Source organism: Rhipicephalus microplus, chromosome 3 (assembly GCF_043290135.1).
Source record: "Rhipicephalus microplus isolate Deutch F79 chromosome 3, USDA_Rmic, whole genome shotgun sequence".
In the NCBI taxonomy this organism is placed as follows: Eukaryota; Metazoa; Arthropoda; class Arachnida; order Ixodida; family Ixodidae; genus Rhipicephalus; species Rhipicephalus microplus.
The window spans coordinates 159,971,834-159,997,903 of record NC_134702.1 but is presented as its reverse complement, the minus strand read 5'-3'; the positions used below and the strand labels follow the sequence as shown (position 1 = coordinate 159,997,903).

The following is a 26,070-nucleotide window of genomic DNA, read 5'->3' as shown; positions in this document are numbered from 1 at the left end:
TGTATAAAGCACCGGTATCCAGGCCCAAAATGAAGGAACGACGGTCACCGAATTGGTGCTGACAAATTTTGATTACAACATCAATAAGAAAAACAATCGACATGAAGTGGTACTACCATGGAAGTAAAGGGTTGCTCTGGGTGAAAACTACGCAGTTGCACTCAAACGTCTACACAGTTTAATGAAGAAACTTAAAAAAGAGAGTAAGCTTTTAAAACAGTACGATGAAACTATTCGAACGTACCTCAAAGAAGGATAGGCTGAAAAAGTACCTACAAAAGAAGACCAATCATTTGGACCGCGATAATATATGCCACACCGAGCCGTCATACGTGAGGACCGATCTACTACGAAGGTACGCATCGTGTTCGACGTTTCGTCTCACGAATCCGGGATGAAGTCCTTACACGACAATGAAAAAGCCGGCCCAAATCTAAATCTCAACGTAGAGACGCTACTGCTTCGTTTCCAACGCTACAAGATAGAATCGAATGCTAATGTTGAGAAGGCGTTCCTTCAGTAACCATCATCACATGGTGTTTACATTCATCGTTAGTGAAGATATCTCTTAGGTCCGTTATGAGCCTCGGATTCTACCGTTTTGGGCCATGTTTTGAAGGCCTACTAAAGGTCTGTAAGGCAATACTTCGCAGTATCATTATTATTATCATTGTTTCTACATATTCCGAAGCTGTCACCGAAGTGTCACGTGAGGTGTGAATCACCATCCCTGAAGCTCGTCGTCGTCGTCTTTCTGCAAGCTTATCCCGACGATCAGCTTGCCAAAGTTCCGGTTCATCAGTCGTTTCATGCTGCCACTTTGCGTCATGGTTCTCGTGTTTCCGCTTTAACACATTCGTGTGCCCAGAGACCTATGCAGGGTAGTCCGACGCAGCATGCCACTTCCACTGCTACGACCACACAGACCATGTCAGCACAGATTGTTCAGCGTCCTCGCTCCCTCCTTCCAGCACATGACCATTGCACAAAACACTCGTGTACTGACCCCACGTGACAGAGAGAGTGACCAATCACGTGGTTAATCACGCGGACACAATGGGCAGAGCCTCGGTATGATGGCCGGATGAGAGAGTTGCTCGGAGGGTTTTTAGCTGGACGGTTGTGCCACCGTGATCTTTGAGGACAATGTAGCTCCCGCCGACTAGTTCGTCCTCCGCGGCCTCCTGAAGCCGTGAAACTCTTATCGAGAGTTGCCTCGTCACTGGACGTTTCTACCGGCTCCCAACTGTCCTATCTTCTTTCTTTTTCCCATTGCTTGCCTTCTCTATCTATACACCTATTTTCTTCTATTCTCTTTATCTCTCCTCCCCCCACCCCCACCTCTACAAGGCACAGTGCCGTGTCGCCCAAGAGGCAGACAGAAATTAGTTGCCTTTTTCTTCTTCTCAAGAACCACTACCGCCACCACCATCACTTGTCATCCTAGCAGTGGTTGGACCACCGAACTCACCTAATCACGCGGTATGCATTCTTCGCTTCAAGGCTAAGCGGTGATACACGGCAAAACTGGCTCGACTAGGACAGTAAACGTAACGATTAAAAACACAATCTCCCACTAAATGAAACCAATAGTAGCATGCGAAGCAGTGCATGGGTCGACATGAGTTCCGTTAATCACGTGCACCTTGGCCGATGGTAACGCACCCATGCAAGTGGAGCACACCATGAATTTACTGTGGTTTCTGTTGCTTTTACTCATCCCAAACTCTCGTTGGAGCTCGCCACGCGGTTTCATCGCCACACCACGCGAAAGCACGTGGCTTCATCGCATGTCTGATGTCATCACATGATTGCTAAGAGTGTAAGGGGGAGAGGCCACAGGCCACAGCCAATGGGTGCATGTGGCCTGACCGCATGTACCCGTTGTAGAGCGTCAGTGCATGGTTTTTCGACGCAGCGCCGTGCCCTCTCCGTATGAAGAGAGAGGGCACATGGCTACGCAAAGCTGTGCGCCCTCTCTTTTAGGGGCGAAGCTCCGGAAAGCGGCACCCGTTTGTCCCTCAGCGTAGTTGTAGTGCGTAACCAGTCTTACGCTTTGACCTGCAATGTGGTGCTGGTGGGAGATTTCTCCTGTGCGTTGTTGAACAATAAAAACTCGCAGCGTGCGCATTAACTAAAAGCCGAATTATCCTGTCTCTCACTCCCCATCAGCAGACATTGGCGTGTACATTGAGCGCTATCGGACAAGAAAGGATTGCTACGTTATACTCGCTCGGCGTAACCTCCTTGGTTTTAGAAAGCTTTAGCGAGCGTTGGGCCGCAGTGCCTTGAATAAAGTAAACTAGTATATACAATGAACTCAAGGTGGCAAAGGTGGGAAGTAGAGACGAAGCGCAAGTCGTAAGAAAGTGCGTGTGCCTCCTCTCGTTTAGTCCTTGGAATGTCCTCTGGATGGCGGTGCTTCTATATGCGGAATATATCATGAAAAGATGCGAGATGGTGGAACGTGGAGTGTTGACTAGATAGACGAACCTACACACAGACAGATAGATGCATGGACGGATTCACGGATGGCTGCAGGTGCGGATGGACGCATGGATGGACGCAGGGGCGGTTGCATGGATGAACGCAGAAACGGACGCACGGGTGGATGTGCGGACGCACGAACAGACGCAAGCACGGACGGGCGGATGGACGCACGGATGGATGCACTGGCGGTCACACAGACGGACGCATTGACGAACGGAAGCAAGAACCAATGGACGGACGGATGCTTCACCACACTCTCCATCATTCACCCTTTGGATATGCTGCCATTTTTTTAAATGATAAAACACAAAGACAATACGTGTCATAGTTTTCTTGCTACACGTTCACCTGACGTGCTGACAATGTTTAAAAAGTATAGAACCAAACTGAATGCAGAACTCAGACGTGCCAAAGAAGCTTATCATGAGCGTTTCTTTGCAGACGCCGTGGGTAAACATCCTGATGTCTTGCTGAGCATTATAAATAAGGTTCTTGGTCGCGAGAAGCATTCTGCCGCGCCGGAGAAGTTAAACCACGATAAAACTGAAATCCCTTGTTTAGCGCTTGCTAATCGTTTTAACGAGTACTTCGCAAGCATAAGCGCGATACAGCAGACACAACAAGTTACACCAGATACTTCATCGTTTCTTTCCACTTCTAACAGTTCATTTTGAAATCCCACTAATGAATATGAAGTATGTCCCACATTTATGAACCTTAAGATCAGTGAGGCTCTCGATATAGATGACATGCAGCTAAAGCCTGCAAAGTATGTTTTAGAATACATCACTTCAGCTTGAACAATCATCTTTAATTTGGCTTTACAGTGTGGGATTTTCCCCGAAAAAAATGAAAATGAGTAGGGTAACAGTCATTTTCAAAGAAGGCGGCAGGAAAGATATGTGAAATTATCCACCAAGTTCAATAACTATGATATTCTTCGAAGGATTAGAAAACTATTTTTTTCTAGTGTTTAAAATTTCTTTGAGAGACACAATGGTCTAACTGATGCTCGGTGCGGTTTCCGCAAAAACAGGTCAACAGAAATCGCTTTGGTCGCACTCCAGGAACATGCAACAAACAGTATCGAGAGAAATATTTTCAGCTTGGTGCTCTTCAATTTATTAAAGCCTTCCAATGCATAAATCACAAAATTCTATTGTGAAAATAATCTCAGAATGGCATAAGACGTATTCCATTAACATTATTCGAGTCTTATCTAACTAATCGCAAACAATCTGTTCGCATATAAGACGAAAAATCGGGTTTTCTTCTCATAGTAAACGGTGTGCCACAGGGTAGCGTATTTGGTCAGCTGCTTTTTAACCTCTACGTTAATTACACTAATACATCTGTTCAATTTATCCTATACACAGATGACACTACACTTCTTGTTTCTGGCCCAGATTCGTCGAAATTAATGAGATAATGCAATGATCTACTATTAAAGTTATCTGATTGGTTGATTGCTAACTGCGTTTAAATAAATCCTACAAAAACTAAAGTAGTGTTACTTCGCGCTAAAGATTAATCTCTGACTTGCCAACAAACCTGAATGTTTGCTGATAAAGAACTGCAAATTGTTGATGAGCGCAAATTACTAGGTGGTACGTTTTCCACGCATCCTACTTGGGATAAACACGTAGAAAATATCTGCAAAACACTGTCAGCTATCACAGGTGTTTTATCTAGATTTAGGTATTTTCCTCCACCGAAAGGAAGCGAAACATTTATTATGCTTCATTTTCTTCCCATTTAGGTTATTGTAGCTTAGTCTTGGGGACTACTGGAAAAACGAACAACATGAAATAATATTTATTGCAATAGAGGATGATTCGGCACTTTCACATTATGGGGTTTCTTGGAGACCACACGACCAGCTTTCCTAATATTATAAAATCACTAGTATAGGACATCTCTACACTTTTCACCTGCTTTAATCTTTTTATTTCCCTAAGAGAGCTTTTAATAAATTTCCAGCGTCTATACTGCATAGTAGACACCAAGAGTCACTTCCGCCAATAACAGAAATAGTGACATGTGGTATGTTCCTCGATTTTGTATTAAATATAGCCTACAATCAAACAGCACAACTTGCTACACATTTTAAATCATTATAAAAATGTCAAGTGCTTCTCAGCTTAGAAACTCCGGACGCACTTTGTAAACATTTTATGACTGAACGTATTTCTATTTCTCGCAATTGTTGTTTTCAATGCTTCACTTGTCAAGCCAATTTGTATGATTTCCTATCTTCTTGTGCATAGATCTTTGTTTTCATTGTTTTCTATAATTTTAGATATTGTTTTGTACGTTTGTGGGAACATTCAGTTTTTTTTTTCAGTTCCTAGTGTGCTGCAATTTTTTTTACAACTGGCACATATGCCCAATCAAGCTGATTGACAACAGCTTTTAGCCGATGGTAGGCGCCACAATCTTAGCATTTCTGGAAATAAATGTTTCTTCCATTCTCTCCTTAGGAAGAAGACGTGGAGCCACGTCACACGGTGACGTGCTGAAACCAATGCGTGTCATCAGGCTAGCGCGTGAGCGCGTCCTGGCAGTGCTCGGGCTAGCTGTTGCGCATGCGCAGTAAGGGTGGCCACGCACACCTGATTGAGCTCGACCATAAGCCACTTCGTATCTCAAAACATTTGCCGCGTATGAGCGTGCTTCGCACCAAATTTCGTTGAAAGACGATATTCTTCTGCCAGCCTCTTCTTTTTTTGTGTTGTGCGTGTGCATAGCGTTGCGATTGCAGCACATGCAGCCTAATAAATACTGGGGTACTTTAGATTCACGAATATACAGTGTGTCCCACATAACTTGAGCCGAAAATTCGAAAATGAAAGACACGTCAGTGGTGGATTGAACCAAACGCGTACTACTCGCACTGGCCTGTAGCTGCTCAGGCTACTTTTATTTCTCCCCATACTAAATAATAATGACTCTTAATTACCCTTTTTTTAAATTATGGGCTAGAAACCCAAAATATGAACATGGAGATGTAGAGCACTTTCAGGAGCTTCCGACTAAATTGTTTCCTGTAAGATACGCCTAGCGCTCTTATTTTTTCCGCACTGTAAAAAAAAACCTATAGCAGCACTATAGCAGTGCATTCGCGGTCCGTCAAAAGGCTTTTTTTACATTTCACAGGCTTTCTTAGCATGCAAATCATGACATGCGTGTCATGTCACATGATCACATGTCATGTTCATGATGCGCTCGCGGCCGTTTCGCTAGGGTCACATATACCAAATTTGGTATTACGGTACGTGAATGGATAACGAAGGTATGCGACTGGTGCAAACATGATAATCATGAGATGCGTGTCATCTAACAACATGACTATATGCCATGCTCATGATGCGCTGGCGGCCGTTTCGCAAGCTTCACATGTGCCAAACTCGGTATTACGCGACGCGAACGGACGACATGACACATCCAAACATGATAATCATGAAATGCGTGTCATGTAACAACATGACTACATCCCACATTCATGATGCGCTCGCTGACGTTTGGCTAGCTCCACATACGCCCAATTGGGCATTACGTGCCGTCAATGGCTGATGAAGGTTTGTGACTGGGGCAAACATGATAATCACGAGGTGCGTGTCATGTGAGAACATGACTACATGCTACGCTCATGACGCTCGTGCGTTTCGACTCACCCGGTGTGCGTGCACGCCGGCGTTCGTTTCGTCGCGTCATGTCGGCGTTGCCACGCCAGGCGCCGGTCCTGCCATATACCCGAATGCGCGCGCCGCGCTGCGCTGATTTGACGCATGCGCATTTCAGCGTGTCCGGCGTCCCTCCATCACGAAAAGAGGCAGACGCAGTGCTGTCTAGGTAATGCATCTGCGTGAAATGCAGAATGTCGCATTTCGCGCCGGTTGCCATCGGGCCGGCCGACGGACGCTGGACGCGCTTGGCGTCAGAATATAGGGTGCTCGCGTTTCTAACGTAGCGTCGCTGTGCCCAGCGTTCGCGCATGTCAATGCTACGTTGTAGTATATTGGGCCCTTTATCATGTGCTCGTGGCCATTTCTCCAGCTCCACATATACCAAATTTGGTGTTACGTGACGTCAATGAACGACGAAGTAGCTCCACGTATACTAAATTTGGTGTGACGTCACATGAATAGATGACGAAGTAAACGACACAACCAAACATGATACTCATGACATGGAAGTCATGTATGGCTTAATTTATCTACACCTCCTAAAGTAGTGCTGATTTTAAAGTGACATATAAACCTTCCCCATTTGTGCTTCGCATAGCATCAATTCCCACTATACGTGAGACCTGCCAATTTAAAAAAATTGCCCGCAGCTTCCCTCGGGGGAACACTGAGGAGGCTGCGGAGCATATAATTGGTTAACGGGGTGTTAAATTGCGACTTACTCGGGTCGATGGCTAAATTGGTTAACGTGGTTGTGAAATGGGGTGTTAAATTGCGACTTACTTGGGTCGATGGCTAAATTAGTTAACGTGGTTGTAGGAGGGGGTGTTAAATGAGTGAACACGTACACACGTATGCGAAAGGACGGCGCTGGTCGAAGGGACGTCGATCATTGTGTTTGTGAATTCGTTGGAATTCATTTCACCGCGACCTTGGACGTCGACGCGCCGTACAAACCAACCGACGAGTGGCAACTGAGCGAGCGAGCGCCGACCTTGAGTATATATACAGCGCGACGGCGCATGCACTGTCAGCTGTCGATTGTTCTCGAAGGAGAAGCGCGCGCGCGGCACATATGGCGACGGCGCGACGGCGCATGCGCAGTCAGCTGTCGAATGTTCTCGAAGGAGAAGCGCGCGCGGCACAGATGGTGGGCGACGGCGCGACGGCGCATGCGCGCGCGTCAGCTGTCGAATGTTCGAGAAGCGGTGCTGACGGCGCGGACGGCGCGGACGGCGCACTACAAGGCGCGAGTATAAGATGCTCCCGCATCTAAAACAATATTTCAGTGTCCCTTTGGGGAGCTTCGCACCTGCAATTGTCGTGGCAGTCGGGAAGCATGTTTATCGCGGGCAGTGTCAGTTGCGCGTGCTGTGTAAACACACAAAATTATTACCGGACTGAACAAGTGCGTCGAATCGCTTCTTCTTGGCGTCACTGAGCCTCCTCCACCAGAGGTTGAAGAAACCCGTCTCCACAAAGATGAACCGCCTGCTAGGGTCTTTCTCCAGTTCATCCAGCACGCTCTCGAAAATGTAGCGTACGCCAACGTTTGCATTGTCATTCTTGGCTGCGAGTAAAAAGAAATGGAACAGCAGTGTTAAAACGCTAAACCACTCCCCGATAACTAAACACATGCATCAACTTCAGAAAGCCGTAGCGATCAACAATGTCAAATGCGGAAGCGCTACGATCCGTGGGCACACCGCAAATTACAAGAAAGAATGCCTCCTTCTCTTCGGGTCTTTCTGTAATCCATAGGGTTGGCTCTCGCACAGCATTTTAGCGTGGTCTTGGGCTCCTCCCTACAGGAGCAGAGAGGAGCAGAAAAACAAAATCCGGTGACGAATGGAAAGAAACAAGCGAGGGCCTTTTTCATAAGGAAACGCCTGTATCTCCACTATTATGGCAGAATTTTAAAATATTTGGGAGACTAAGGTTTTCCGTATCACTTTATTCTAAGTGCTAGCCTAAATAATCCGCACACAAATGAAATAATCTGAGCATCAAGCTATTTAATCCATGTGCCAAACATTTAATCCGAGCGCCAACATGTTTAATCCAATCGCTAACTCCAATTAGGCTGTGTGCCAGTGAGTTAAATTTAAGTGCCACTACGTTTAATCCAATTGCCGATGGTTCTAATTCAGGCATCAGTCAGTTTAATCTACACACAAGAAGCGAAATATGGGGCGTAAAACGGCAGTAAAATTGAAATGCAGTTTCTACTATATATAGGAGGATAGTCACAATATCGAACAAATCACTAATATTTGTACTCCCCGCTAGTATTTGTGAAAAACATTACTAATATTTTGCTTGAGCCATGAATGCACTTTTCTGCGTACAAGTTTGTAGATGTTTGCTTGGCTCAGGGGGAATCGTTTTAATGGCGACGAAAGAAAAAGCAGGAACACGTTAACGAATGTCTTGTGTTCGCCAGTAAAGCTTATAATTGGATTGGTATAGCATTGCATGACCGAGACAGGTCATGTAATGCGAAGGTTAGACTATGGTTATTGGAGTGCCGGAATGCATACCAAGTTATGAAAAACCTGGCCATGGGCATTGATGGTTCACAAGCAGGTACATAATTAAGAAATTAGGAGGCCCTCAGTGGGCAGAGCGAATAAGGGGTATTTTGAAGTAGTTTTCTTCCCGCAGTGCAAATAAGACGTACACTGATAATCGTGATGTACACAACGGAAGTCATATTTTACATTCATATTAGCTGCTATTTTTTTATTCAAACAAAATTATGTGTGTTCGATAAAACACGTCCTTAAACAAACACGATTCAGCAACTTTTGCGTCGGTTTTTAAAACGTTTAAATACACATGAACGTGAATAAATGTAAGTTGAGTTTTTTAAAAGGTTATTTCTGAATTCAAGAATGGATGAAAAATTGGGGGACCTTTAAGCTTCGCCTTCAGGAGTTTAATACTATAGCGAAATCCGGTTCCTAGTGTGCCCTTCAACCGCTAAGCGCATACTTGCCCTCCTCTACAGCGTCTCACATAATAATATGGTTGGTTTGGGACGTTGAACCCCACATATCAATAAATTAATCTAAGTGCATACGTGTTATGTTTTGTTACACACACACACACGCACGCACACACACACACATTATATATATATATATATATATATATATATATATATATATATATATATATATATATATATATATATATATATATATATATATATATATATATATATTGTGAGGTGGCAGATGGAAACGCAAGGATCATCGACGCGAAGCTGTCGAGCTGGTGTGAGAGCTCGATTAGAGAAGACCGAAGCTCCCTGCGTTGCTCCAGTGTGCTTGCCTCAAGGTCGTATGAGGCAGCTACATCCAACACTCCGAGACATTCAACACATCCAACTCATTCAAGAGACATCATGGCGTGCAAAGAGCGACCAGCTTGAGGCAGCTAGTGCCGTCCACCAGAGACGCTTCCCCCAGACCTTCGCTCCATATTGCATTGTGGTCCAGGCTGACCACCACGATGCAGCCAAGCCTGCCCACCAGAAACTTTGCCGCCAGCTCCGCACGCGCGCAGTCATGGCCGATTGTCATGACCATGAAAGACACTGGGGCTCCGGCGCGCGGATAGCTAAAGCAAGGAAGAGAAGAATGAAGTCAGAATAAGAACAGCTAGCCCAGGATCGGGTGTTCTTTCTTGTTCTCTCCGTTACAATGACGCAGTCGACGAAGAAGAAGTCCTGCGTCCCGGCTTCGTCAACCAGGACAGCCGCGATAAGCGCTGCTTGAGGACGGCGTCAAGGCCTCCTCGGCGGCTGCAGTACACGTTACCGGACCATTTCACAAGGGTCGCCATCCACGTGTCTTTGGCTATGGATTCTGCCGTCAGCGCAAGGCGACAAGTGAACCTTTTGCGGGAAGCCACCGGTACGTGTCTTCGTGGTTCATCGGCAGTGCGGGCTTCTCTATCCAGGAACACCGGTCACGCTTCTTTGGCGATGGAGTCAACAACCCGGCCGCCGCTTCAGCAGCCCTTCGGACCATCAGTGGACGATGTCCATGCCTCCTCTGTGGTACCAGGGCATCACCCAATGGACACTATGCTACCACTTCGTGGCCGTAATATGCACGGGCTCCTGTCTTTTGGGAATGCTGTTCAAGCTTCCCATGGCCTGCATTCCCTATCCGGTACTCTTCCAACACATAAGCCGCCAAGAAACGCTGTTCATGCTTCCTTGGACGTGCGTGTCACCACCGTGAGTATTACTAGAACCACGTACTTCACGGACACTAACCAAAGCGGTTCAGAAGCCTCGTGCGACAGTGCCGTGGAGCTGCGGCGTACCATCGCACTGCTCCGCGCCGAGACAAAGAAACTGACAGCGTTGATCGCCGAGCGAGCTCCTACAATGTTGCAAGCATTGTGTGACACTAACGCAGTGTTGGTTGTAGCTGCCTCATACGACTTTGAGGCAAGCACACCGGAGCAACGCAGGGAGCTTCGGTCTTCTCTAATCGAGCTCTCACACCAGCTCGACTGCTTCGCGTCGGTGATCTCTGCGTTGCCACCTGCCACCTCACAATCACCAGCTGTCTGCGAACTACCGGAATTCCACGGGGTCCGGAACGACACCGACAGCTGGGTGGCAACCGTCAACGCGATAGCAATGCGCGAGGCCTGGACAGAAAATCAAAAATGGTATGTGGCTATTGACCGTCTTCGGGAAGGTGCAGTGGCGTGGCACAGGTATGAAGGTTGGAAGCAGCAGTCATGGGCAGAGTGGAGCTGCAAGCTAATAGTTGCTTTTGGTCGTAATCTTTACGAGCTCTCCACCACCACCCCGTCCAACCTGGCCGGTATCGAGGAGAGAGCTCCTGAGGCTTTCCACCTCGAGGATGCAGTTGTGCGCTGCAGCTTACCACACGAGAAGTTTGACATATTGTCGATACCCGAAGCAAGTTCACTGCGGCCAGAGGCCGCTACTGAAGTCGGACCTCTTGAAGGGTGTTGCTCCAATGCAGCACACCCTCCAATGAAGGGTGTGCTGCATTGCCCTTCACCGATGCACCCCCATTCGCATACCGAGCTGAAGTGGAGCAACACCTCGAAGGTTCCTCGGAGCCCTCCAGCCACGCGGCAGAAAGCTTCTCCGCCTGTCCTACGAATGACGTCAGACGCAGGTTCGACAGGCCACTGCTGCTCTCAGTACCCGTGCCGGTACGCGACACCGGCATGTCAGTGGAAGAGGCTGATAGCAGATCTCATACAGCTCAGTTGGAGAAGCCAGCCCCAATTTCACCTTTACTGAGGCAAGTGGTGACACCAGCATTGCCTATGCTTGAACCGCCTGCGGTCATGGCGCTGGTAGAGCCCAAGGTAACCACTGTTGGTCTTACTGACCAAGATCATGAGGACAAAGTTGGTGCTCAAGATGCAGACAGCAGCCAAGACGATGGCAGCTTCACAAAATGTCCTGCCGCAGATGCCAAAACCGGCCGTACCTTATGTTCTCTGCCACGCATATCAGAATTTGCGTACCCATCCTCGACACAAGCCAAGGTACCCAGCGCGTCTTTTGGAATACTCTTTCGGCTACCCTCGTCCGGAGTTCAACGTCTGCCGCTGATTTTGCGGCCCGTCTGAAGCGCGCTGTCAGGTGTATGTTTAGCAGCTTTCCACAGAGAGTCTCTACATAGCCGAGACCGACCACAACGATGCAGCCAGTCTCTACCTCCCGATAGACTTGTGGAAGACTCTGGCACCCAGTCAGCGTGGCCAAGGCCGACCTCAGAGATGTAGCCAGTATATCGACCTCCAGATCAGCCTTTTGCAGATACCGGGACCAAATCGCGGCACAGCCGAGAGCGTCGGCCACAACGGGGCAGCCAGTGCCGGCCGCCTGAGTCCAGAGCACTTTTTCAAGAGACATCGTGGCGTGCAAAAGAGCGGCCAGCTTGAGGCAGCCAGTGCCGTCCACCAGAGACGCTTCCCCCAGACCGTCGCTCCATATTGCATTGTGGTCCCGGCTGACCACCGCGATGCAGCCAAGCCCGCCCACCAGAAACTTTGCCGCCAGCTCCGCGCGCGCGCAGTCATGGCCGAGACGAATACAGACGCTGGGGCTCGGGCGCGTGGGCAGCTAAGGAGAGGTAGAGGAAGAAGAAGACAGAATAAGAACAGCTGGCCCAGGATCAGGTGTTGTCTCTTGTTCTCTTTCTAGTACATCACATTATATATATCTATCTATATATATATATATATATATATATATATATATGAAAAAGAAGTGTTTTCCGTATTTTGACACAATCTAACAGACAAAAATGCCAAGGAATGTATACGGGAAGTTATTAGAACCAATGTAATGTAAATAAGAAGAAAAAAGTGGGTGAAAAAATAATTTGCTGTGAGCAGGAATCGAACCTACGATCTTCGAATAACGCGTTCGATTCTCTACCACTGAGCTATCACGGCGGCTATCCCCCAAGCCACTTTATTGTTTTAAATGTGAATTTAAACATGGGAGTGTCAGTCAGCGCCATCTGTAGGCTACAGATGGCACTGACAGACACTCATACGTTTACATTCCTTGGCATCATTGTCTGTTACATCTCATTATTATTGTGTCAAAACACGGAAAAACGAGCCCTTAGGTATACTTTTCTCTCCCTTATTTATTAACGCGGGTCTCGTTCTGGCAGACCTGGTGCCGTTAAGTTGTATACGAGGGACTATTGGACAGCTACCACCTTGTAATAAGTTCACGTGCTACGTGACTTCACACAGGCTCATAAAAAAGGTTCCACACTCGCCGCCATGGGTACAGATGGCGCTGACTGACACTCCCACGTTAAAATTCACATATAAACACTATACAGTGGCTGGGGGGATAGCCGCTGTGATAGCTCAGTGGTAGCGCATCGAACGCGTTATTCGAAGGTCGTAAGTTTGATTCCTGCTCAACAAAGTAATTTTCTTCACCAACTTTTCTTTCTTCCTATTTATATTACATTGGTTTTAATAACTTCCCTTATGCAGTCCTTGGCATTATTGTCTGTTAAATCTCTCTCTCTCTCACACACACACACACACACACACACACACACACACACACACACACACATATATATATATATATATATGTGTGTGTGACGTATGAAGCGATGATTGGTAGAGGCAGAGAAGGAAGAAGTCAGAATGGAATAAACATGGGGTATGAGCCAGGCCACGTCACCCATTCATCATAGCGTCACACAAGTCGACAGGATGAAGACCTGGCCACCACTCATCAACCTCACATCATTCACGAAGCCACCTGCCGTACGCCTCAACTGAATATCGACCGCAGAAGAGGTGATCTCCGGCGCATACAGTTACCGGCACCATGACAGAACCATCGACTGAGCTCGACATCCCCAAGTACACCGGATTAGCGGACGATGGACCCGTACAGGACTGGTTCAACCTATTCGAGGTCCACGCCGCCGCTGCATCCTGGTCGGAACGGGAGATGATCATCAACTTCACTGACTACATCTCCGGTGAGGCATTCAAGTTTTACCTGACACACATATTCGAAAACGACGAATCATGGCAAAAGATCAGGGAAGAGACGATTACCCGTTTCAAAGAATACGATGAAGACATGTTCATACCTCATCAGCGGAAGGCTTTTCAACTGACCCATCACAGTTACGTGAAGTCTTCCCGCAGTAAACCTATTTTCCAAACGAGATCTCAGAGAAAATATACCACCATTGTACCATCATATGACTCTTCCGAAAAAACGTCACGCATTCGAACACCGACTGGTAACGTGCACGTCGCAACAGACAAGGTAAAGCGTCCGTATACCGAAAGGAATCTAGAAAATTTCGCCAAAAAACTGAACCTAAACCCGCCTCTCCCAAGTGCAATGAAATCGGCATTTTCAACGTGCTCACTGCACCACAACACTTCAGATTTTACACAACCACCCAAATGCCTTGATGCATCGTGTCACACACAAGGCCCCAACGGTTTCGAGCGTGTGACGGAATTTACGTGTGACGAGCTGGTGAATCCTCGCAATACCAGCCCCCACCCTGACGTTCCCGACCAGGGTAGTTCGACAGACATTGTCAGCCTAACTACGCTGCAAAAAGAAAAACATACGCCATCAGAACCACCTGAAGCCATGTCTGTTGTGCTCTCATCGTCAAGTGACAACACACATGTGAGTCAAAGCACTGCAGGAATTTTGAATCCACCAACGCCGGCGCATTGTCAACTGACAGAAGCATTTACAATCAAGGATGACTCACAACCATCTTGGGAGCGTTCTCATCAGCCTGTCTCGCTGCTTTCATCGCAGGACAAGCCTAGCAGTACAGTGTCGACTACCGACAATCTACTGATCACATCACCATCTAAAAAAAAGCAGACTCATGTTCCTGAAAGATGCCCATTTGACGAACTTTCCCAAGAAGACGAGCAATTTCAACAAAGGCAACTCTACGAACTCCAAGAACTGCAACGGCTACTCGAAAAAGAACAACGATCAAGTGAAACTTCCTCACGAGTACACTTGTGGCTGAAAGACCATCAGAGACAACATCAATTAAAGAAGCAAAGAAGAAGAAGAAGAAGAAGTAGTAGTAGTAGTAGTAGTAGTAGTATTTTTATTTACAGTAAGCCGGATACAGAACTCACTGCAGGGGCAAAGGGCTAAAGGCGAACAGCCTGACAAAGTCGATGCCTAAGCCATCTTTGCAGAAAGCAATGTCGACAAAGTTTCCTGCACCAGTTCTCAATGCCGTGTCTACGATTCAACAAACTGAGAGAAGACCACAGAAAGCTACGAAAGAGACGTGCAGCTACCACGTGTACAATGAAGGAACAAAGGCATCATACCATCAGCTTCGGTTCTCGCACATGCAGGCTGCAAGCACTCGTTATGTCTCAGCCACGACACAGAAAGCAGCGTCTACGACGGAGAACTTCGTGCCTACGACATCCGACTCTCAAATGCTACAAGTACTTCGACCCTTGTTCATTCATGACAAGAATCGCTGTGTCATCAGTAATTTCTACGTTCAAGACGTGCTTCTGTTGGCCAGAACGCAATAGTCAACCTCGCCCACCAGAGTTGTCATAAAATTCATCGGACTGCTCAATCGGCCTTGAAGATTTAGTGAGATTGTGGAACTCCGTCTGGACGTGAAACTGTGAATTTGGGCATTGTTTTGTTCATTCACTTCTTTATATTGTTATAGTTTGTAACCAGTGCCATCTTTCGGGGGAGGGGGAATCGTGTGACGTATGAAGCGATGATTGGTAGAGGCAGAGAAGGAAGAAGTCAGAATGGAATAAACATGGGGTATGAGCCAGGCCACGTCACCCATTCATCATTGCGTCACATATATGAGATCTAATAGACAGTAATGCCAAGGAATGTACAGGGGAAGTTATTAGAACCAATGGAATGTAAATAAATAGAAGGACAATTGGATGAAAAAATAACCAGCCGTGAGCACGGCTGCTCACGGCTGGTTATTTTTTCATCCACTTTTCTTTCTTCATATTTACATTCCATTGGTTCTAATAACTTCCCCTGTACATTCCTTGACATTACTGTCTGTTAGATCTCATTAATATTGTGTTAAAACACGGAAGAACGAGCCCTTAGGTATACACTTCCTTCCCTTATTTCATTAAACGAGACCCCGCCGCGGTGGTCTAGTGGCTAAGGTACTCGGCTGCTGACCCGCAGGTCGCCGGTTCAAATCCCGGCTGTGGCGGCTGCATTTCCGATGGAGGCGGAAATGTTGTAGGCCCGTGTGCTCAGATTTGGGTGCACGTTAAAGAACCCCAGGTGGTCAAAATTTCCGGAGCCCTCCACTACGGCGTCTCTCATAATCATAAGGTGGTTTTGGGACGTTAAACCCCACAAATCAATCAATTCATTAAACGAGGGTCTCATACTGGCAGACTTGGTGTCTTTAGGTTGTATACGAAGGACTATTAATCAGCTGCCCGCTCATAATAAGTTCACGTGATACGTGACGCCAAACATGCGCATAAAAGAGTGTTTTCACACTCGTCGCTTGGCTTATAGATGGCACTGACTGTCACTCCTACTTCTAAATTCACATATAAACCCAAAAAAGTGGATGGAGGGAAGGCCGCTGTGGTATCTCCGTGGTTAGAGCATCGAACGCGTTATTCGAAGGTCGTAGGATCGTTTCCTGCTCACGGCTGGTTATTTTTTCATCCACTTTTCTGTGTTCCTATTTACATTCCATTGGTTCTAATAACTTCCCCTGTACATTCCCTGGTATTACTGTCTGTTATATCTCATTATTATTGTGTTAAAACATGGAAAAACGAGCCCTCAGGTGTACACTTCTTTCCCTTACTTTATATATATCTATATATATATATATATATATTAACAATTGTTAATAAAAACTTAGCATATTAAAACACGAACAGGATAAATTGTTCGTTGTGGTGTGCAACTATTCACCGACCAGCTGGAATATACAGTCATAGTATCTTTAGCCTCCTTCCATTCACTACCGGTGGAGATGTATCTAATTTGTACAACTGGACAATAGGAATTCGCAGAGTATGAGCGAGTTTATTATGAAACAGGCGCGAATGTGTATTCCAATGTAAGGGAAACAATGGATACAAGGTTTTCTTTTCCTAACGCATCTTTTTGAAGAATACTTTCGAGCTAGATAGCTGGAACACCTTATATAAGCCGCCATAGGGCATCTTGCGAGTAAGGATAGCGTTCAATTATTGTTCACGGAGCGTAGGCACGCGCAGTGGGTGAGGAAGGGGACGAAGTGTCACGTAACCCGACCGCCCTCCGTACCGATCTTCACTGACGTCCTAACTGTGAGAATGCAGCGCAGAAAGACTTAGTAGAAAGACAAACTGCGGACGTCCCCTTAGTTTTGTGTGCACGCCCACAGTTGACGGCACTCTAAGTATTTGTTGAAATAAACGGAAGACATAAAGAAAAAAAACGCTAACCATATCAAAGTGAAAAGAAATTCGTATCCCACGTATCTGGGAATTGACGTTATGCGGAGAGTGTGGAGGGAAAGTGACCGTGTTGCATGTTTTTTATTGAGCGACACTTCATGAAATGACGCTATATATATGTGCAAGTGTTGCCCGCACAAAAGAGTTGCAAACGTTTATATAACCAGTTGTTTGCACTTGCGCAAGGATGCCAACGGGAACATGTGTATCACCAGCACCAGAAGGTGATATGAAGCGCTGATGCTCGCGAAGATGCTGGCCCCAGCACTACTGTATGAATCTATTTCAGCGCATGGCAGCTAACCACAATTACCTTAACCCGACGTGGCGGCTGCATCAAAGGAATACATAATGATACGGGGTATCACTACCAGGAAAAACCAGGGAAGCGCGGATAAGGCAGACGACGTTGCCTTCATTGCGATCCCCCTTAGTGGGTACGAGCCATGGCGGTGGAGATCATCATCATTATACTGTGATCGCGGACTCAGGGCCCATTAAAAACCCCACATTAAGTTACCTTACCTTGTGTAACAATTTGTAATGTTTCTAAAATATGGTACGCAGCACTGCAACCTCTATTGACGTTTCACGGAGATCAGCGTTTATTTAAAAACTAGTCGCGGTAGTCCAAAAAGCTCAGACAGCCTCGAACGGTTAAAAACAAGTTTACTCCTATTCGGATGGAGGCGGTGGCCGAACTGCCGGGGGAAGGAAACGACGGTGGCTCGTTTGCGCCGAGCGGGGGAAGGGGAGGAGTCAACATCTGGAAGCAGTTTCAGCAACCGGTCCTTCGCAGACTCGCTCGTGACACAGGGGTGCTTGGAACACAACAGTTACCTTACCTTGTGTAACAGTTTGTAATGTTTCTAAAATAGGGTACGCAGCACTGCAACCTCTATTGATGTTTCACGGAGATCAGCGTCTCTTTAAAAACTAGTTCCGAGACCTGGCGTAGCTCTGTGGTAAAATGCTTCAATGCCACGCAAAATGCTTGGGTTCGATTCCAGCTGGGACCCTGACAGTGTCTACCGATGTCGGCTATTTCTTGATGCTCGCGCGTGAAAACTGCCCATGAGTGTTGTCGTCGTTCTTGGTTAGATACTAAGTGTCAATCACTTGTGGCGCATACCCGCATACCAGCGGCACATATCCGCCCGTTGGTATGTGCTACTGTCTGGTGGAAAGTGTTTGACGACGTGCGCGATGGGATTTTGACTTTAGTCATGTCTTGACCAGCGCGTAATATTCGCCGAATTATCTTACCTTCCTGTGCTAATTTTGGTTCACGCCAAGTTAAGGTAGTCACCACGAGAGCACCCAAACCTAAGCGGCTATAGATAAATAGATAGATGATAGATAGATAGATACGTTCAAAGTAGCCGAAGTTTGCTAAAAAATGCTTCGCAATAAATATCCTCAACTGTAACAACTGCCAAACATGTTTCATGTAGCACGTAGACTCCTCTATTTCGGGGGAAGGGGATGTTGCAAGATGCATTCAGACCGACAAATGTTTTTTCTAGGCAAAAGAATTTTCAATGATTGCTAAGAAATATACGTCGCTATATTTGCAGTCACAGGAATCTGCTTCAAACACCCTGTCAAGGCTTGGCTACTTTTCGTCTGCTATTGTGTACGTTGTGTCTTTTGAGAGGTCTCAGCGATTATGTGATACAAGCTGGATTCCTCTGGATGTGTTGTAATCTTCTACCACTTATCCGACGTGAGAGCACTGCGTGAAAAGAACAATGGATCCGCTGCAGTCGCGTGCTTTATTTCGTCCCCACTCCGCCAGAGTCATGCCCTTTTCCGACCTTTCGCGAACGTTACCTGCCCTGCGAGAACTAGCACAGCTTGCAAACACACATGTAGGCTGAGCAATAAAGTATGTGCTCCCACGGCGCTCCTCTGCCAGAAAGGCAAGATAATCAATGGCTGAGAAAAAAAAAGTACAAAACAACTTCATATTTCATGGCGCAAGCATACCTTTTCTAACTGGCCTAGCCTAAACAAGAGCGTCAGTAAATACCTCAGTGTTATGGCTCACCGACAACGTCCACAGAACAAATTGAATAGTATTCTGACTACAACAAGTATTATGTGTTTGAGTAATCGATAGCCCCTATTGACAAGCGCTGTATATTGAACGGAATGTGACAAACGTAACGGCGAAGCACAGTATCTAGGTTTCAGTGACTCGAAAATAGATAAATAATTATTCCGTAGTTGATCAAAAAATGATAAATATTACTGAATAAAAATATCAAAAATGTACAAAGCAGCTTTAGACAGTTTTGGGCGCGCGTTTTGTTGCGTATTTAACGACAACCCCTTTGAAAAGAGATCACTCCATTCCGAGATAAGTGCGAGTCAGCTGCGGTTTTCTTGAGTGCTTCGCGGCTGCGTGTGGTCGTTATCAATCAGCTATGATCTACAAACATTCTTGTCATGGTGGGTTTGAAGTGCATGCTGCAGAATGCTGACGCTGGTTGCCTAAAAGGGCTCTCACCTGTGTTGCTGTGTGTTTAAAGAAGGACCTAAGGAGCAGATTTCACTAGTACGTTCGTTGTAATAAATTAGCAATTACGTATTCCGTTCATTAATCGAGCGTGTGTTTCACCGCATCTAAAAGAAACAGAATAACTTAAGTCTCTGATTCCGCAATGTTTTCGCTTAGCTGTCAGATACTGCGTTACTAAGTGTTTGTTGTGATGCGCAAATGTAGGCGACTTTCAGTTAGCAGCGTACAACTCATGTTACCAATTCTTTATCTCTCGCTTCTGTTTAGCTGAATACGTAAGTCAGAAATGGTGCTTTCCTGTGCTTGAATTATGAAATTGTGCTCGCATTATGAAAGAAAGCATAGCACACTACTTCATTTCTTAGCGAGGAGTACTGCACCACACGCGTTTTTTGATTATATCAGTGCATGGCAGTGAAGGTATCCAGGTTGCTAAATCGTGTACTGTGGACATGATTTGTATAGAAACGCATAGGTACAACTAATACTATTACGCTCACAAGCACGCATATCTGTTTAAGCTCCATGTAACATATACAGAATAACTAGCCACTTCAAAGATATTACACATGACTGCCCAGCGCAAACGCATGTGGTGATAAGTAGTACAACGCCACCCAAGTACATGGGTACATGTTTAAATGTAATTCGGCTGCCACGAGAAAGACTATGAAGTGTTTGAGATGCAGCCTCTGTAGGTTTCCATGCTTAATCTTCAGCAAGACCACTTTTGTAAGTGCAGCGTAATTAGTCTGTCTTGTTGACGGCATTTCTCCTGTGATAAACATATTTACACTTTGGTATCGTATATTTCCCACAAAAAGAATTAGATGAAAAGCTGTAGCAAGAACCATAAGTTTTAATGACACATAGAGCACAGTGTAGCCGTTCTTTGGGGTGGTTCTAGACCTTGCTGCTTTAGCTCTCTCTTGTAAAGGTCTATTTCTTGGTTAGTAGCCCTCGTCTCCATCGCAATGTGACCGTCATGATTAGGACTGAATCCATGTGGTTCGGTTCAGCAACCGAGCAACGCTGCAGCTGGGAAACATGATGTAAACAACATCTCTCTCTCTTTCTCCCTGACACAGACACACACGCATACACACACAACCCCCAGCTTCCAAGACCTTTAGAGTGTTGATAATTCTAGAAAGCGTTCTCAAACATGCGCTGATTAACAGAAAACCGCATAGCAAGGCTGATTACGAAGGTGCACTTACTTCCGTAGAAATACTGGTCGACTGTCTTAAGCCACCCGAGGTCCATGTGTGTGTGGGCCAGCAAGTGGACGTTCAACATGCCCGGCCTCGCTTTTGGACAGCTCTGTGAAGTGAAATGTATACACGCGTAAGCTCTTCGAGATGTGAACCATGAAAGGCGCACCTTGTTCCGCAAGGTTGACAAGAATAAAGTAGGTCGGTACAAATTGGCGTAGTCACTCATGAGAGCACACAATTGTACGACGAAACATCTCGTATATATATGAGCACGCATACTGTCGCTGTAATGGCGCTTATGAAAGGCTCTGATTTCGAAGTAATTGGGTAAGAAACAGGAAGATTACGTAAATATTCACACAGGTACCCTTCTACACGTGCATAACATTTTACATATTCAATGGTTTCATATTGGAATGAAAGCCTCAAACTTCCGGAGTAAACGTTGTGAAGTGCATATCGCACTCCATAACGCAGTAAAGGTCAAAATGTAAGTGGGGATCGAGAATCAGCGTCGACGGTTTAGGCGTCAACACTTCTTACATCATTAGCCAGATTTAGTTGCGCGTCCGCCGCTGCCGTACGGACGCAGCCTCCCATCGCGAATGCCTGGCAGGCTGCGTCCGTATGGCTTCTGCTGACGTATCCTAAGCGCCGCACGTTTTGGTCGACATTGAATTTCGCAATCATGGGTTCTTTACTTCAGAGAGAATCTTGTATTTCTGGCCGAAATAGCGCCATGTGAACTGCGGCTTCACAACAAGGTTTCACGGTCTTCTTTCGTATTTGCATAGAAAAATCGTTTCTCAGATTTGAATGACTATGAATGTCACTCTAGTAGAACTCAATTCAATAAATTTTCACCAGTAAGGAGGAATTATGTAAGAACTAGTGAACATCATCAAGGCAGGTGACGTCACAAAAACTGAAACTTTCGCTGGTTTGTTATACTTCATGATTAAACGGCAGCGCACCTGCACGCGGGCCAACCAAATCGCTGCGTATTCGTGGTCCTTCCTTCCTTTCTGTGTGTGTGTGTATGTGTATGTGTATGTGTGTGTGTGTGTGCGTGTGTGTACGTGCATGTGTGTGTGTATGTATGTGAGTGTGTGTGTGCGCGTGTATGTATGTGTGTGTGTGTGCGCGCGTGTGCGCGCGCGTGCGTGCGTGTGTGCGTGTGTGTGTGTGTGTGTGTGTGTGTGTGTTCATGACGAGTTGATGCGGAAGTCTCAAGGAGTGCGCCACCTAATTTCCTTTTTGAACGTATCGTGCTTTACCAAACCCCTTATCGCTGCGAAAGTAGCGCTTTCGGTATTGCGACTTGATAGTTAAGTGATGCAAAATAACTTTTTCGTATTACTAATGTCATAGAAGGAGGAGGATTGAAAGAGGGAGGACAGGGAGGTTAGAGTATGTTTACAACGTAGAACGCTGGTGCACTACTGGCAGCACTCCTATACTACCCTTGTCTACATTGCCACCACCCGCAGATGTCTTTCAGAGTGAACAGGACTTTCAGCACAAGAACAACGGACCCGGTGAGATGCACATAGCACCCCCTGGCGCTCTATAAGTTTGTGTGTTTTTCGCTGCGTGTTTTGTTTTATCGCTGCAAGTAAATTTTCCTAAGTCACACCAACTTGCCCAAGAAGTCTCACTGCGCCTTTCCAAGTCGCTGCGCAAAAAGCATCGCGTAATTCTGCTTCAAGGCTTCGCTGTTCAGAAACACTCTGACACGAATACATGCTGGGAACGAACCGAAAGACACATCGCCAGCCTATTGCAATGTCACTCATAAATTGGCAGGCAATAGCAAGCAGCAAGTGAGAACGAAAAGTTTGTAGTAAGACTACTCTTCAGCACCAGTGAGAGCATGCCGACAGGCTTTGTTTTTGAACTTGCTCCCGGTGTTCGAGGCGTGTGACCTGACATAGAGAGAGGGAAAGAGAGAGATCGTTTCTCAGATTTGAATGGCTATGTATGTCACTCTAGTAGAACTCAATTCAATAAATTTTCTTAGGTCTAAGTGACAATGTAAAATTTGCTACCCCGCAAGAAGAGAGGGGAATAATATGGTAAAAGAGAAGGCATGGAGACAGAAAATGCATGGTACACCAGTGCCTAGCTAGGGGGAGGAGGGAGGGGTTGGTGTGCGTGCTGGGGAACGTACTTGTCCGAATGCTCTGTGTTTGTTTGTGTGTGCGTGTGTGTGCACACATACAAGCTGAAAAATGCACGGTGTAAGGTTTTTGAACGTCCCCAACACTTTTGCGTAAATTTTGTGGCAAGTTATTTGTATTCACCCTAAGTATTTGCATTCAATTCCAGTGGTATTTATTTTGCAATAGACTTCACTTCCACACACTCGTAGCCTACCCCTTCGCCTCCATCTCCCTCTGGCCATTTTCCACCTGTCCACTTTCTTTCCTTTCATAACAGCGGTTAAAGGTCAATGTTTTAGTTGTTTGTTTTCTATGGCAAGTATGCTTGTTGTGTTTGTAAAGTAGCTTCACACTATCGTTGCGATAACTACTCTATATTACCTTCCATCTGAAGAAGCTGCAAAAACATTTCGTAAAATTACAACAGATTATTACAATAGTACAATGTGACCTGTGGCAACAGAAGAAAAAAAAACTCTTTCATATAGTGCTGGACCTGAACTGCATACGAAAGCTGCGGAAGCCATCGACTGACTCCACACTGTCACAACTTTTCCCTGCACTTATCTGACATAATAATAATAATAATAATAATAATAATAATAATAATAATAATAATAATAATAATAATAATAATAATAATAATAATAATAATAATAATAATAATAATAATGTAATAATACTGTAAGTATTAAACATTTAGGACTTCTGTTGGCTCCCACTTACTTGTGGTGGGTGGCAGTTTCATAAGAAGGAGCCAGCGACTAGCTCTCCATGCTTTATTTTTATTCTCTTTTTACCTTTTAGCCAAGCCATACGACGTGGAAAAACATCGATATGGAGGGCACGTCGTTGGTTTATTATGCACGCGAACTTGAAAAGTAGCTTAATAGTCCAAGGTTACGCTTTGGCAGTGTCCACTCCCCGGCGAGTTACGGGATGTCAGTTATGCGTAGTGTTATCGTATTCCTCCGGAATACAACAATGCTTAGTTTTAGCTTGGTTAGTCATAATGGCAGACATGTAATGTCGATTGCATGACCAGAAACGCGGATAGCTAACATTGCTACCACTTCTACCGGAATCGATGTTGGCGAGACATGCAGCCTGCATAGTGACTTTATTCATAGCCATTCCAAGATATAGCATCACTTTATGGCAGAATACATGACTGACACACAGAATGCCTGGGTTCAATTTCGACTGGAATCTTGGAGTTTATGGTAAGTACCCTTTGAGATTTTTCACCCGCTGACAACGACACCAACACCGGATTTCGTGTGGCGCAGGCTCTTTAACATTCTCGCGCGAAAATTACTATTGTGTTCAAGCTATTTCACCCATGACACCAACTGTGAATCACCTATGTCCCATACCACCTTATAGCCGACCTTGGTATGGCAGTAGCACTACGCGTGAAACAAGGAAAGGGTTTCACGATATGACAGGCTTGTGACGTTATTCACATTGGGACGTGTCGCGCATGTTAAACGTACAGTCATGCCTTCTTGTGTGAAACCTGGTATACACTGAGTTACGTAGGCGACCACAAGAACAACTAGACGCAGACGATAATATATATTAATATAAATGATCAATGTGCCTTTGGTTGATTAAGCAATGCTTCGTATTTATTATTAGAGTGCCTCATCAGCAGTCCCTACAACCTTCAACCCAAACAGCTGCTTCCGTATAGAGATGCGCAACAATTACATGTACTCACTTCGTATCCACATTTCTCATGCCCTTGTCTCACGGAAGGTGCCGAAGACACGAATGTGACAGAGAAGGCCACTGCCAGCGTGATGGAGTGCATGCCAATCTTCATGGTAGACCCTCTGTTCTCGGCGTCGTCAAACAAAACGAGCACACATCAGGAACTTGAACGTCTTTCCGCGCTTCCTGTGGTTGCCAGCAGTGAAATGTGAGGGCCTGCAGAGGTCCTCGTTGGAGAACGAGGAAGAAAGAGACAGAATCAAGAAGCAGCAGACCCTGCAAAGCACCACGTGCTGTCAAGCAGCGAGCGTATTCGAGCACAGCAGCAACTAAGCAGCAACGGGAGAATAGCGCAAGACCACCAGCGTGTGATCACGTTACTAGCTCATTTATCTAATCCTGGCGATAAGGAATGGGCGTCTGGACAGCTACACGTGCTCTGTCATAGAGAGCGGTGAGAGATTGGGAGTGAGCAGAGAGGGAGGCTGTGATTTCATCGATGTCTCTGGCTCGGTGATATGCCGCTGTTATCAGACACCGTTTGCGTCAGGTTGCCTGATACATACAGAGTACCACACGGACCACTTACGAAGCGTGGAAAGCACGCACCGTTCTTTAAGGGACCGGGTGAAAATAAAATTGAGATGTCTCGCGCGGCGATCAAATAAGCGCCGGCGACTGACAGGCAACTCCGAGGATAGAGAGGGGAAAGGAGGGGGCGTTATACGGGCATTCACCGTAATACCGGATGTGTCTTCATTGTTTTTCTGTACGGTAAACATAGAACTAAGGCGCGTGCTCCACTCGAGATATACACATGTGACGTCAGTCGACGCTGCCTTCGAGGCCAGACAGGGGAAGGCCAGTCGCTGCGGTCGTGTACGTGCTTAACTATGCATTGGAGAAGTGACAGGAACGCTACCGTACACCAGCGAGAAGGAGGGGGTGGAAGAGGGCTCCAAGGTGGAGTAATTCTAGTCTATTCTTGTTCATTCATGCCATATTAGCTTCTTTAGTGGCTTTACAGAGTAAACAAGCCAGTAAAGGGAGACGATATCAGACCGACATAAAAGTAATAGTTATAATTATTGAAATGATCGTATCAGCTACATTTGGGTGATAATATAATAATTATAATTGTTGGAAAACCACGATACGACTATGAGGGACATTGTTGTAGAATTGTCCAGAAATATTGACCATTTGATGTTGTTTAGGGTAAGCCTAAATACAGGTACACGGGC

General features: G+C 45.9%; 1 protein-coding gene across 1 annotated transcript in view; it reads right to left on the bottom strand.

Annotated features, from left to right (window-relative positions):
- LOC142803982 (lysosomal alpha-mannosidase-like) overlaps positions 1 to 25,079 on the bottom strand; it is a 105,360-nt gene extending 80,281 nt beyond the window's left edge. Inside the window, exons 1-3 of the mRNA XM_075890382.1 lie at positions 24,834 to 25,079; positions 20,952 to 21,054; positions 7,573 to 7,746 (exon numbers count right to left, since the gene is read on the bottom strand). Of these exons, the coding sequence (XP_075746497.1) occupies positions 7,573 to 7,746; positions 20,952 to 21,054; positions 24,834 to 24,938 (382 nt within the window). The 5' untranslated portion in view covers positions 24,939 to 25,079. The remainder of the gene's footprint in view (positions 1 to 7,572; positions 7,747 to 20,951; positions 21,055 to 24,833) is intronic.
- Between the last annotated feature and the right edge of the window lie 991 nt (positions 25,080 to 26,070).